We start from the raw sequence: 16,002 nt of genomic DNA on the forward strand, positions 1-16,002 counted from the left end.
AGCGCTATGTTACACTCCTCCGGCAGTGGCTTATCTCGCCACTGAACAAAATAATCAGCTGTTGAAATTCCAGTGGCCAGATCCATCTCTCCCCCGAGTCAGATAGTTTCCAAACTAATTAGATGGTAAGCCCATTTTTATCTAATGAGTATGGGGGACTTTCAAACAGCATTTCATATCCTTGTTTCTGGACCCTGTAGTGCAAGAAAGGTGTGGGGTATTGTGATTAAAGCTACTTTCCTTCCTGGGAATGAGAAGTGACTATGCATATATCATATTTAGTCACCCTAAGGCCGGTTTCACACGTCTGGATATTTTCAGTATCGGAAAAACCGGTACTGGAGATATCCATGTCCCGTGTGTCTCTGTGTGGTTTACATGTTGCATTCGTGCCGCATCAGGATCACACGGACAGGCGCCTGGGAATCAGCGCTACAGGCAGCGCTGTTCCCCAGCGCCGAATGCTGAACGCTGCCCTCATCATGGTTCCCTGCCGGTGCTGTGATCAGCACAAGCAGGGACCATGATGAGGGTAGTAGTAGTCTGCTCCCACAGTGTCCACCTGTAAAAATAAGAATAAAATAATAAAATTCATGTACTCTCCTCTCCTAGGTGTCCCCCGTCCCCCCCCCTGTAATCCATGCGACCGCTGATCACAGCGCCGGCAGGGAACCATGGTGAGAGCAGCATTCAGCACCGGTGCTTGGGAACAGCGCTAACTGTAGCGCTGATTCCCAGGCACCCGTCCGTGTGATCCTGATGATGCACATGGTTGCCACACGTGTGACACGCACGGGACACAGATATCTACGGTACTGTTTCTTCCGGTACCGGAGATATGCGGACGTGTGAAACTGGCCTAACAGTTGATTTTATTGGGGTAAACTGTGGTTAGGCAGGCACATATTGCATGTGCAGCATTACATGGTGCCCTTTTAGAGTGCCCATTTTTTTCTCTCCATTCTGGAAGTGCCACTATGACTTCCATAAGCCCATAGGTGATTTTTTTTTGTAAACAAGGCTACTCATTTATACCATGTACAGTATGGTTTAACAGAACATTTATTTAAAAACTGAAATGGTTACAGAAGCACTCTCAACAAAACTTTTAATCCCTCAACCTTTCTAAATGTGTTCAGTATGGTACATTAAAATGCTTCCCAATCCCATCTTCCCTGGTTTTTAGCACCATTCTGATCCTCTTCTAACTCTTGTTACTTGTATTCCAAACAGCTGGATCACCCAGGGGTTAATATGAGATCTGAAAGTCCCTTTTCAAAGTAAGTCTGCGGAGCATTATATTGATGCTCCATAAGGTTACATTATATAAGCAACCTCTGCTTCACACAAACTCTTGTGTGATCCGGCTGGTCGGAAATGAAGTCACATGAGTCAGAAGATGACTGGAGTGGCGCTGCAAACTGGGAAAGACGCTGATAGGTAAGTATTTTAATGCACTTATACTACACTGCAGACATATTTAGAAATACTTGTTCTTTGTGCTTCTTTAAAGTAAAAAACATCTCATCCATTTAATATTTAATCAGATTTTAGAACACATTTAGTTTGTGTACATAGGGACAATCATTAAATGCTGCTGATAATGCTTGACAGTACTTTCAGGGCTTGAGGCTGAAATTTTATACAGATCGCTGATAAGTGTTTTGTTAAACTTTTCTATATCATGTATCTATATAACTATATCCCATATCACAATGTCTTTGCTACAACCTCCACTTGGATGAACTTTCTGCTGTTAACTGTTTTTTTTTTTTTTTTCTTTTTGGAATCTCTTTAGTCTGATATTTAATTCTTTGTGTGTTACATTTTCGGCTTATAAACAATTGGTCAACAAAATGACAGCAACAGCAGACTTTATAGTAGCCAAAATCACACTTCACCCGGCCCTGTATATATGTACTCAGCTGGAGCTGCAGAGGGATAAGCTTTATTCTCATTTGCACAAAGAAAGACTAGAAGAAATGGGATGAAACTGAATGGGAGGAGACACAGATTAGATATTAGAAAAAACTTTTTGACAGTGAGGTGATTAATGAGTGGAACAGGCTGCCACGAGAGGTGGTGAGTTCCCCTTCAATGGACGTCTTCAAACAGAGACTGGACAGACATCTGTCTGAGATGGTTTAGTGAATCCTGCATTACATTGAGCAGGGGGTTGGACACGACGACGCTGGAGGTCCCTTCCAACTCTAACATTCTATGATTTGTTAACATTTTTCTGCATAAACACCCCAACATGACTTTATATGAAGTATGTGAAACTTTCTTTTCCATGCACGACAAATAAGTACAAGTTAGTTTCCATTTGAGAGTCTTAGTTATGTAGGTACTGAGGCATTTCTTGATGTCATCAATGTGGGTCCAACCACTGAGATTCCCACTTACTAGAACAGGGAACATCTGTTCCCATCTAAATGTTAACTGCTTCTCAATTCATTCTCTATGTGATTGACAGAGATAGCAGAGTACAGGACCCAATTAAAGCTCTTATATGTCTTTGGTAATTCCATCGTTCTTCTCCATCATAGGTGTAGAACAGCAAAATTAATGTAAGTGCTCGAAGATCGCTTCATGCCAGACACCACTGGGATTTGATGAGCACCATTGACTAAAATAGGTTCAGTAGGATTCTGCCATGGTATTCATCTGATGCAGTATTTCATTTAGTATTTTGACCACATCTGCAACACCCTATAAATTTGCATTAGTTGTTCAAGAGGGTGTTCTTTCATACGAGATGTATTTTAAAGCTATTGAGAGCTACTTTTATCAGTTACCTAGGAATACATGACATTTCTGTATAGGAATCACTGTCTTCTTAACACATTTAGAAGTCTATTCCATACTCCTAGATATTTTTAATTCTCTTGTAATTTAATCACATTTCTTCTGAGAATTTCCAAGCAGAACCTTTAGGTGAGAGAAGGATATGTGTTTTTTTAATGCACACCCCTCCCCCATAGTACTCAGATTCACCTTCTAAATCCATTTTGGATAGGAACCTTTACAGAATTTTGCAATCATATTACTGATGCCCGTGTTCAGTTGCAGAATAAATGAATGTTCAGTTAATTCTCTAGCAAGCTCATATTCCGTGGGCTGTAAAGCTGACTTCCATGAGTAATTAGATCTTATTAAAGCAAAAAGAAGACACCTTCACAGGAAAGATACATCAGTTAGATAACAGTAGGTGTCATTTTTACGCTAAAGGAACTGAATACCACATCCCAGTACTGCTATAATAGATAACTGAAATTCCCACTGGATTTCAAATGTCCTTTGAACATTAACCATTGATTAATATAATTTATACCTTATTAACTACATTGCAAGTGAATTAGCTCACATTTCGTCTCCTGTGTAAAGTAAGCCTGGCTGGCTGAAATTGGAGAAAAAAAAAAAGTAAAAAAAAAAAAATTACCGAGGATCAGACATCTGTTTCATTGCTTAACCAAATTTTTAGCTTTAAAAAAAGCTGTGAATTATATTTGCTATATTCTCATTTGTAGTCTGTCTATTCAACAGGAAGTCATAGACCTTTTTAAGGGAAAGGCCACTTTGGATATTCATTTTTTAGCCCTGATGAAAATTGATCACTGGATATCCTGCTTCTGGGACTCGCATTGATGTATTATTATCTGCATGAAACCTGGTAGAAGCTGTTCAATTCCCCTCCACTTTTTGCTCAGCTCTATTGTTCATTAGTCTGAGTTAAAAGATTTGCAGGACCCCCTATCCATTGGCCACGTTGGTAGTCCATGTCCGCCATACCAGATCCCTGTGAACCTCCTATTAGCTGCAGCGTTCCTGCTGCCTCTTACGTTTAATAGGCCCGGCAATGTCATGTGTGCGTTTCTTGGCATCATAATAATTTTATGGGGCCTACTAATTATAAGGGGTGTCAGGGATGTTGCAGGTAGTAGGAGGTCCTCAGTGTTCAGCTCCCACGACCATGAACTACTGACTCGGCTGCTGGCATGTCTTGTTGCTCAACTTTATGGGAAGTTGATGTAAGACAAGGGTGTGCCGGCCTCTCCAGCACAACACACTTCCTCTTTTATTAACTGTGTCCTTTAGAGCAAGCCCTTTAAGTATTGTTAAATCACGTTTATCCACTTTTAGGCAATGATTCAACTACTGCACTATCTGGCAGAGGAAATTGCCCTCCTCCAAGTCGTAAGCAACCCGAGTCACGAATGACCGTAAATGATGGAGATTATGGTGGATCTGATCAAGATGGAAAGGACTACAGTTACAATGTTGCAGATAATGACAACAACAGAAGTTCTGGAGGTTTGCCATTTTCTTTATTTTTCCATCAAAGGAAAGATTTATTTTTAAAAATACTTGACTTGCGATTTTTTATGCACTTTTATATGCCAATCAAATGAGTTAATTTCAAAGAAAAGGAAAGGGAAAACTCACTGCTTTTATACTTTATACCTTCCTTTTAGATTGACTCATGACTTTGCGAAAAAAAAAATAATCAACATCATCATGTATGATTCCAAAGATAAATTAAATATGCCCCACTTTTAGACTGACATGTTAGACTTTATCAACCACCTAGATAGTATTAATAGGATAACTACATCCCAGCCTTCTTTTATAGATGGGTAATTGTGTACATGTTATAAAATAGTTAACGAACATGTTGTTTTACTTATTTTCCACCATGAATGTGTGCAGTAGATTAGTGACATGACTGTGCCATGACAATATAGAACTAAAAAGGAAAATATATATTGTATGGTTCATATTTTTTTATCTTAAAAATATAAAATGAAAATTAAAATGAAGTAATTTTAAAAATCCACGAGAATCTCAAGTCAGTTTTACTTATGTTTGAAGTATTTTATATTCACTTCACGATAAAAAAAGCCTTCAATGTCCTTAATCTACAAAGATTCCTTTTATTGTGGTGCTTAATACCAAATTTTCAATGACTTCTCATTCAAAATAAAATTAAACAAATATGTGTCCATTGTTTTTACCCATAATGAAGGCCTGTAGGTTTTCTAATGAAAAATCATATTAGCAAAACAATGGCACTTGGTGATGTAGAATACATTATACCTCAAATGGCAAATATCCTTGTCAAGAGCTGCACACATACGCAGATGCCACTCAGACTAACTTATCGCCACCACCACCATTCAGTCACAAAAAAAAAACATGGAAAGGAGTTAATATGCTAAAATATTTTCTTCCTTAGTTTTAACAATATTCTTTAAGAAACAGCAAATTATTACAAACATAAAAACTGAACAATGAAGCTCAATAAATACGAATCCAGTAAAGAGTCAAGTCATTAGTACATTCCAATAGTTCCTGATCCTAGGAATGCTCACAATAAGGGCTCATGCAGACGAGCGTATAAATCAGAGATATGCTATCCTAGTTTTGATCGGATAGCACACTGACCCATGTATGTACAAAATGGACATAAGGAGGAAAATTAGTTGAAAATCGTCTGAGTTTTCTGGATGCAACACAGACAATTTTTCATGTGCTCATCTGTAGTCGGTCTATATTTACAGTGGGGAAAAAAGTAGGCAGCCACCAATTGTGCAAGTTCTCCCACTTAAAAAGATGAGAGAGGCCTGTAATTGACATCATAGGTAGACCTCAACTATGAGAGACAAAATGAGAAAACAAATCCTGAAAATCACATTGTCTGATTTGGAAAGAATTTTTTTTTTAAATTTTGGTGGAAGATAAGTATTTGGTCAATTACAAAAGTTCATCTCAATACTTTGTTATATATCCTTTTTTGGCAATGACAGAGGTCAAACATTTTCTGTAAGTCTTCACAAGGTTGGCACGCACTGTTGCTGGTATGTTGGCCCATTCCTCCATGCAGATCTCCTCTAGAGCAGTAATGTCTTGGGGCTGTCGCTGGGCAATACAGAGTTTCAACTCCCTCCAAAGGTTTTCTATAGGGTTTAGATCTGGAGACTGGCTAGGCCACTCCAGGACCTTGAAATGCTTCTTACGAAGCCACTCCTTCATTGCCCTGGCGGTGTGCTTGGGATCATTGTCATGCTGAAAGACCCATCCACTTTTCATCTTTAATGCCCTTGCTGATAGAAGGAGGTTTGCACTCAAAATCTCACGATATATGGCCCCATTCATTCTTTCATGTACATGGATCAGTCATCCTGGCCCCTTAGCAGAGAAACAGCCCCAAATCATGATGTTGCCACCCCCATGCTTCACAGTAGGTATGGTGTTCTTTGGATGCAACTCAGCATTCTTTCTCCTCCAAACACGATGAGTTGGGTTTCTACCAAACAGTTCTACTTTGGTTTCATCTGACTATGTGACACTCTCCCAATACTCTTCTGGATCATCTAAATGCTCTCTAGCAAACTTCAGACAGGCCCGGACATGTAATGGCTTAAGCAGTGGGACACGTCTTGCACTACAGGATCTGTGTCCCTGGCGGCGTAGTGTGTTACTGATGGTAACCGGTGTAACGTTGGCCCCAGCTCTCTGCAGGTCATTCACTAGGTCCCCCCGTGTGGTTTCTGGGATTTTTGCTCACCGTTCTGGAGATCATTTTGACCCCACGAGGTGAGATCTTGTATGGAGCCCCAGATCGAGGAAGATTATCAGTGGTCTTGTATGTCTTCTATTTTCTAATTATTGTTCCCACAGTTGATTTACTCAAACCAAGCTGGTTGCCTATTGCGGATTCAGTCTTCCCAGCCTGGTGCAGGGCTACAATTTTGTTTCTGGTGTCGTTCGACAGCTCTTTGGTCTTCACCATAGTGGAGTTTGGAGTGTGACTGTTTGAGGTTGCGGACAGGTGTCTTTTATACTGAGAACAAGTTCAAACAGGTGCCAGTAGTACAGGTAATGAGTGGAGGACAGAGGAGCCTCTTAAAGAAGAAATTACAAGTCTGTGAGAGCCAGAAATCTTGCTTGTTTCTAATTGACCAAATCTTATTTTCCACCAAAATTTGAAAAAAAATTCTTTCCAAATCAGACAATGTGATTTTCAGGATTTGTTTTCTCATTTTGTCTCTCATAGTTGAGGTCTAACTATGATTCAATTACAGGCCTCTCTCATCTTTTTAAGTGGGAGAACTTGCACAATTGGTGGCTGACTAAATACTTTTTTCCCCACTGTATGACTTGCAACAGATTTATTCAAAACTGCTTTAAAATATATATAACACACCAAGCTTGACTAGAGTTTCACCAACTTTGGCTTAATCTGACTCTAACTTATCTCGCCACCTATGATTTATACCAATCATCTATGTCCATAAAAAATATAATGCAACATGATAATATTTTCAAAATTACATTTTAATTACACCGCCATAGTACTTCACCATTTTGGGCTTCGGCCTACGCTTTTTATGTGTTCCATAAAACAAAGAGAAGGCGAAGCTGATCTATCCCCTTATGAGAACTTCACCAAATGAAAGAGTTGGTAACTTATTTGGAACTTTAGAACGCCATAAAGTGAACCCACTCTATTGCAGGATCCTCCAAGCTAAATATAAAAACTTCTTGTCACAACAACCATTTGAAGGAGCCTGTCATGTAAAATAACACTATTAACCTGCAGGTATGAGGTTAATCTGCAGTTTAATAGTGTTTTGACACCATGAGGTGCCTGCACTGAGAACCCTGCTACTGACACTGTTTCAATCACTACTCTGTGTATAGAGAGCGTTGACTCTAACTGCGCCCTCAGCACTGACTGACAGCCGGCTCTAATGCTGAGCCTGCTGTCAGTCAGTGCCGGGGGCCCAGTTACAGCCGACGCTCTCTATACACAGAGTAGTGATTGAAACCGTGCCAGTGCTTCCCCTATAACTGAATGCCGAATGCTACCAGGGGAAATAAAGCTAGTGTCAGAACACTATTAACCTGAAGATTAACCCCATATCTGCAAGTTAATAGCATTATTTTACATGACAGGTTCCCTTTAACTCCAAATGCAATTACTAACAGTCTTTTTTTTTAAACAACCAGTTTGCCAATATAGCTGATACAAAGCTCTTCCTTTTCTAATACCTTTTACTTTGAACTTACTGTGGAGGACATTATTATGTTCTGGGTACCTGTGTCAATAAATAATTTGCAGAACGGCGAGGCACTGCAGTGTTTCCTTATTAAAGTTGCTCGCCAGAACAGTTGGCGCACTAATTAGTCAATTTACATGCTGTGTGTGGTCCCTAGATATGTCGGTACATCATAACCTTGTCTGCTGTGCGTTTATTTTACTCCTGTCTGTGATGTGAAGTCATTCCTCTTAAATGTGACTTTATCTAATAGTAAGAGGATGCTGTATTCTTGTTTCAGCATTAGCCATATACATGTTTCTATGCCTCGTTTATCATAATCCATTTTCCAATGCGCAAAAATAATATAAATGGCCTAGTGCATTTAAATGAGCGGAATGAATAATATAGTCTTATCTCTGAAGCAACTAAACACTATAATTGCATTTAAATTGATCTCTCCCAACCTTTAATATGATTTACTTGTATGATTATGTGTAATTCTAGCATAAAATCTCCCTCACAAATTGTAATATAAATGGTTTAACTTCTGTAGTTGGCAGACAGGCATTCAAAGAGGGAAATGTCCAGTAGGGATGTAGTCCAGATACACATTCTAAACATGGGTCAGAGTTTGCTAATAAGATAGTGATCCATTGCACTATCCGCAATGCAGTACTGTTATCTTTCAATACAGTTGGAGAACAAATAATAAAAAAAAATATTACATCTGTTTGCCTGCTCTATTTAAAAATGGGCATCGGCAGTGTCTGCAGGAGAGTTTCAGATTTCTAAGTAATCTTCTGTATGTTAGTTGATGCCTCATCAACTTGCAATGAGTCAACATAAATGGGAGTTTTGTTAACTGTGTAACTTGCTTAACTATACTGTAGACATAATCTTCATTCATTTTAAGAGGAAAAACATTGTAGCATAGACAATCTTGGACGTTTCTGTAGCTCCAACTCTAATAGTTGCAACTTGGAAAGAATTATTCCCATCCTAATTATGATAAGCTAAGATAGGAATAACTTGTTAAGTAGACTTGGAAATTAATTCATTTAAAGGGATTGTCTGGTACTTTAAAATTGATGGCTTTTCTTGAGAATAGGTCATCAATACCAGATCAGTGAGGGTGCGACACCCAGCGTGCCCACTGATAAGCTGTTCCCTGTGCTAGTGGCGACCAGATGTGATCATAGCACAGCTCCATTGAGTGCACAGTGGCCTTGGTCAGGTACTGCATATATGCACCTATTGAAATAAGGGGTGGATCTGCAGTACCCCGCTGTGGCCATTATGCAGTTGATTGAGTTGTGCTGTTCCAGACAACCCCTTTAAATTCCTGCTCACTATAGCCATAAAAATCCAGCAGGTGGTCTTATTGGTGAATGACCACCTTCCTTGTAAGTGTGCATACACAGATAGCTGTCAGTCACAGTCAATGAGAAGAAACTCTTACTGGACTCCTAAATCCAGAATGAATAGGATTTAATCAGAAAAAAACCTATATATCAATCTGACCGGCCCCATGCGCTGCCATGATACCATTATCAATGGCAGATTTGATGTGTGATTGGTTAACTAATGGAGGGGTGCTCTTCTGTCACATGACAGATCATGGGATGAACACACATTTGTTCAGTGGCAAGTATACAAGATAATCCAAAAACTATTGCTCACCACTTTTCGTCTATCCTTTTATTATGTGTTGCCCAATGTATAGCATTTAACATTTAAAATAAATGTAGACCTCACCCCAGACAAATCAAAATCACACACAGATGTATCAGATGCATTTACTATGTAATAAGGGAGGACATTATGTAATGATGGATGGCTCTATACATACAAGAGGACACTGTAATAATGGACTGTGTTATATATAATATGAGGACATTATTTAATAATTTAGAGCGCTATACATATTGAGAGTACATTACAGTGTATATAATAATGGACTTCACATAATAAAATGGGGCAATATGTAATAATGGACCACGCTATATATAATAAGAAATAATTGACGTAGTTATACAAAGTATGGCAGGGCATTATTATTTCTGTAGCTATACAGTATATAACAGAAGAGTACATTACAGTATATAGATTGTAAGGTGGCTGCTGGACACGTAGTGAATGGGAGATATGTATCACAGAGGTGGATGTCCTCTGTGATATAAACCTGGAGTAATGCTCTAGTACACATAGTATGAAGAGGGGTTAATCGGCCATGACAGGGCTAGGTTTTATGTGAGCATCTGAAGAGTAAGGGTGGGATGGCTGTTCATCATATCTCCATCCCTAGGTGTTATTCACATTGTAAAATGGGACCTGTATATCTGACACATGATTCTGTGTATGAAGGTTGCAGGATTGTGTGGCTTTGCAGAGGACTAAGACTGGACTTCAAGCCAATCAGGCAAGCCCGCACTATTGTATGGACTGTTTACTTTGTGTTGGACAAAGGCTGTATTTAAGTTTTCCTGTGGTTTATGAGGCATGCAATAAACCAGCTGGACTTTAAATAGAAACAGTTTGTGTGATACCTCAGATCGCTCCCAAGTGAGTAGCATTGTTACAATATGTAGCAATTCTTAAACTAACCTGCAAAAAAGATATGATGATACAAAAGGTTAACTCATAACAATTTAAAGAGTAAATATATTTTCAAGTAACTTTTTAGAGTGACCTGTCTTGTGCAAGTACATGAGGAAGAACACTAGATCTGGCTATGATTTGTCTTTTAACCTGCATTTTCACCAATTTTCCGCTGTGCAAGCTCTGTCTCTAATTTGAAATCCACCCTCCGCTGGTGGGAAGAGACTAGCTGCTATGAACTTTGACATACACATTACAGCACACAGAGAGGAATTCCCAATCTTTTTTCCCTTTTTAAGCACATAAAGCCAAGCAGTATTAGCATGGTGGAAAGTACTACTACAGTGATCTGGCAGTCTGTCCGAGCAAGATGGATTTTACCTGTTGTTTTTTCAGAGTGAATGGTGAGTTCAGGTTGCCGGGAGAGAGAGGAAGGAATGTCTTTATATGTGGGGAAAGATGTAGATTTCTTCAATTTTAAGATGTATTGCAAAATTTCTATATTCATCTGTGCTATTGTTTTATACTAAGTTTGATAGTTACACTTTTTTGCATTGGGTTATATTTCTTCATCATGATATCTTTGTAATTTTAACAAAGACTTCTGCTATATAACAATGGAGGGTGCTATAAGTAATAAGGACACTGTGCAATAAGGGATAGCACTATATACAATAAGAGATGGTACTTTGTGATAATGAGCTCCACAATACATAAGAGAGGACACAATATATAGTATATTCTATATAAAAATGTACAGCACTACACATAAGAAGGTGGCTGTGACTTACTGACGATGGTCACATCTCATCTGATAGCTGTTTCCTTTCATTCCTTCTCCATCTGGTAAGACCTTCATGTTGACATCTCCCAGCCTTGACTCATCTTGGAGTTTTATGCTCAGATCCTCACATCCCTGAAAGTATCCGGGACATATATGAATAAAAAATCTACCATTCTGCCCCCCAAATACAGATAAAGGGAGCCTGTCATCAAGTATTGAATTCCATTTTTATACTGCTGCTGCCATCATACTGTATGTGCATCATAACGCACATTCCTTTATATCTCCACAATAGTGTGGCATACCTTTTGGAAATATACTTTTATAAATATCCCATGCTGTATGCCAAGTGGTTCGGTGAGGAGCTATAGACTGCACTAGGCAACACCTCTTGGAGACACCCAACTGACCACTCAGCACAGATTAACTTGCAGCTGCACTACTTTAGAGATGTAAAAGGTATGTAGGCTTTGGAGTTATCATCCCCAAGGCAAAATTTGTACCTTTCCCCATCACCATATTGGTCAGATGCATGGGGCCCTGTAGCTTTCTAGATCCTATAAAGACATATGGCCCCCTCAAAAAAAAAAAATCCCCCAATTAAAAAAACAAACAATAAAAGCAGATATATAAACCTCACAGAAATCAAAGTAAATATTTTTTTTAAATAATACTTCCAGATAGTTGTATTATTTTTATAGCACAATTGATTCCATGGTGCTGTACAAGAGAAGGGTTTACATACAAAACACAAATAGAAATTACAATGAACAAACGAATAGTGACAGACAGGTACATTCCACAAGCTATATTACAGTTACCAAATAAATATTACCACCATATTGTTACTAAACAAAGTCCACTATACCAAAAATAATTTACCAATAATAAGCCACATAAAAGGAATAAATATTGCTATGCTATGACTAGGCCACATATTACCACCATATAGTAACTAAATTCCACCATACTGACAATTATCCAAAACCACAGAACTAACACTAATTTTATCACCAGTGACAGTTATACACAAGAGTTCTGTAGATGGTGTAAGGCTATGTGCCCACTATGCGTTTTTCAAGCTTTTTTGCCGCGGAATTTCTGCAGTGAAAACGCTTAAAAACCACTTGGTTATACGTGCCCCATGGTCCCCAATGATGATCCACATGTGCTGTGCACATGCTGCGGAAATTTCCGCTGCGGATTATCATTGCGGAAAAATATGCAGCATGTCCATTAATTTTGCGGACACGCTGCGTAATTTCCGCCATTGACTTGCATTGGACCGTGTTACATCCGCATCACTGCATCTTCACATGCGGATATCACACGGTTCAATGTGCGGATGGTACCCAGGTCTGGATAAGAGGAGACTCATCCAGACCCGGGTACAATAGAACCTGTAAAAGAAAGAATTTAAAGTAAAAAAAATAAAGATTATACTTACCTTCCGATGTGCCCCGGCCTCCTTAGTGATGTGTCCAGTCTCTTGTACGGCTCGCGGTGGTGTGAAGGACCTGCCATAACGTCACTGAGTCATGTGACAGGTCACGCGACCGCTGACGTCGGCTTTCGTGTGACCTGTCACATGACTCAACGACACGAGACTTTTTTTTTTTTAACTATTTCTTGGTCACACTATATAAATCCATGCCGTTTGCATGGATTTATATAGTGTGACCAAGTTGTCAAGCACTTTTCCAAGTGATGCTAAAATCGCTTGGAAAAGCGCTTGATAACCTACATGCAGAAATGCATGCAAAAACGCTTGACAAACTCTTCTACCTGGCGGGAAAAACACATGTAAAATCCGCATGCGTTTTTCCTGCCAGGGAGAAGCGGAAAAAATATGCAGCATTTCTGCATCGTGGGTGTAGCACCCTGAGGATTCGGCTGCTACAGGGGTATTGCACCTCAAGCCAGAGGTGTGATATTCCACTCCCGGGTAAGGATGGAGTGTGGAACTGAGCTCAGTAGGCTGCATACACTACATACATCCCATTTCCGGGGGACAGATCGACGGTACTCCCACCAGTTTATGTGCAGGTACGATAGTGTCTGTCCCTGGCTGGAGTGGGAGGGGGGTGGAACATCCCAGTAGTGTAGGGGCAGATAGGGGGAGCAGTCTGGGTAATGCTAGGAGCTCATTGGGTGCTGGTCACCTGAGCTCACACATAGAGGGAGTATATAAGGTGGGAACCATCTTAGATCAGGGTCAGACAGGCAGACAGCTACTAGTCAGTCTGTTGTAGAGGGTCAAGCAGTCCTGAAGGAAGAGAGAGAGGAGTCAGAAGGACCCAGAGGGGAAGAAGAGGGAACCCCAAGAGCCCAAATACAAGCAACAGGGTGAAGGGTTGGCACAAGGGTACCGGATCCCAAGCTGGTGGAGGGCACTAATCCTCAGCCAGAGACCGGAGGTTGTGGGCAGGATCTGCCACGACCCCCCACTAAATCCACCAGGAAGGCAGACCAAGTATAGGGTCAGGGAACCCCGAAGAGGTGTACCCACCAAGAGACCCGAGGGAGCCGGACATAGGTGGATCCCTGGTGGGGAAGGCCAGAGAGAAGGAACGTCAGAAAGGGAGCTCAGGATCACGCTCCAGAACTACCTGGGGGTTGGCCGAGTCCAGGACCTGGTGGACGCAGCACGGCTCGGGCGGTCACTCAAGGCCGGAGTGACCAGAACAACAGCAGTAAGTAAAGACCCTGAACTGCACAGCCCGACTCCGAGTCTTAATACCATCCTCACTGCACCACCACAACCACCACCCTCTACAACTGACCCCCTGAGGCTATACCCCTCCCGTTGGGGGTTATATCACCAGAAGCTGCACACACACCACCAGCCTCAGCGGACCCTGCTGCAGCGGCGGCCGTATTGACCGCAAATCAACGGGTGGCGTAGTCGACACTAAAGAACATCCAGCAACATCTGTAGGACTGCCACACACTGAGCTTGACACCCTGGGCACGGACCGGGTCACCGCCACTCGGAGACTACAACCCCCATCTGATCCGGCTCCGGGTATCCCCCAAACAACACTGGCCCAGGGGGCGCGTCAACTTTGGCGTAGTCGGCAGGATAACGTGCCCGCAACAACCGGGTACTGCGTGCCTGAAGAAAAGTTCATCGTTACCTCAAAAAGAAGTCTCCCGCCGGTTCCGGAGGGTCCCCGCCAACGGACCCCATCACAGGTCGTTTCCCGCCGGTTGTCCGCCATTTGCAGCTTTTTCCCGCCATCCATGGAGTTTCCCGCCACTGGGAGACGATTCCCGCCATTTCCAAAGATTTCCCGCCTTGGAAGAGCGGACGCCATTATGGGCGTGCCAGAGGGTGGCAAGAGGTCACCTCCCATCGTGGGCCAGGTCGAAGAATGGCGCCAAAAGCGGAAACCGCGCCCACCAACAGAGGCTGTGATGCTGGAAGTGTCCATCAGCGTAAGAGAACTGCCCCTGGAACTGACAATCACAAAGTTGCCCCGGGACCACCTTCAATGTGGGCGGAGACTGAACAAAAGAACGAAGATGGGTGCAGCCTGGAGGAGTCTGGAGAGAGCGCACCCAGAGACAAGAAGTCTGGAGAGGAGTCCAGAGAAAGCGTACCCGGAGATGGAGGGAGAGACAGGCAGCACCGACCCAGTGGTCAGGAGCCTGCTGCAAGCAACAACCCCACTAGGCTTAGTGGAGATCCTAGCACAGCTCCCCCGAGACCGGGAGTGTGCACAGACCGCGCTGGAGGGCCTCGCACGGAGGATGGCCCAGGTGCAGCAAGACACGCTGGCGGAGTGGAGCCGTGAGATGGCCCAGCAGACCGGAACCCGTCAGCGGAGCACGCCACCCGAGACGAGGAGACAGACCGCCTCTGAGGATGGTGCAGGAGGAGTGAAGGCCGGAGACGGCGCCGAGAAGGGAGCTGAACGGACGAAGGCAGGTAAAGGGGACGTCTCTACCCCGAGCCGAGAAACCGTGTACCTGTCCCAGCTCCCCGTCGCAGAGCCCGAAATTCCCCCTGCCGTGCCCGTCGCTGCATAGTCACCGTGCCAGACTAGGCCTCAAGTAGAAGCCGCGGCCGCGACCCCTGTGACGTCACACGCCTCGACCCTGAGCGCGGCGAAACAGGAAATACCATCGGCCTGGTCGCAAGGTCTAGTACCTCCGGGCGCCGCAATTCCAACAGCGCCCCCTACCCCCGCGGAGCCACCGGCCTGGTCGCAGGGCCGAGTACCCCCGGGCACCGCCGTCCTTACGGTGCCCTTTACCTTTAGGGTGCCCCAAGCCTGGTCGCAAGGCCTGGTCAATCCGGGCGCCGCTTCCATCAACGCGCCCTCAACATCTCGAGTGCCGCACCTGGGCGAAGATCTATTTGCCCAGCACACGTGCCCGGATGGGCAGCCCTTTGTATGGCCCCAGGAGTACTACCAACTGGAACTCCAAAGAGCAAGGCCCCTGTGCGAGCCCCTGATTCCGGCTCCGAAGCCCGTCAGGAGAACCCCCGCTCCCGCTAGAAGAAGCACAATTCGAGTGGGACCCCACCGGAGGAGATCTCATGGGGTTCACTCAAGAAACGCGGGCAGC

General features: G+C 42.7%; 1 protein-coding gene across 2 annotated transcripts in view; it reads left to right on the top strand.

The window, feature by feature from the left end:
- Nucleotides 1–16,002, top strand: part of RPH3A (rabphilin 3A) — a 472,799-nt gene that overhangs the window by 320,438 nt on the left and 136,359 nt on the right. For both annotated transcript variants that reach the window (XM_073676355.1, XM_073676354.1), the window contains exon 9: nt 4,144–4,314. In XM_073676355.1, coding sequence (XP_073532456.1) covers nt 4,144–4,314 — 171 coding nt within the window. The remainder of the gene's footprint in view (nt 1–4,143; nt 4,315–16,002) is intronic.

The sequence above is a fragment of the Phyllobates terribilis genome, unplaced genomic scaffold (genome assembly GCF_046119375.1).
Source record: "Phyllobates terribilis strain yellow unplaced genomic scaffold, ASM4611937v1 Scaffold_1__5_contigs__length_1240528914, whole genome shotgun sequence".
Taxonomy (NCBI): domain Eukaryota; kingdom Metazoa; phylum Chordata; class Amphibia; order Anura; family Dendrobatidae; genus Phyllobates; species Phyllobates terribilis.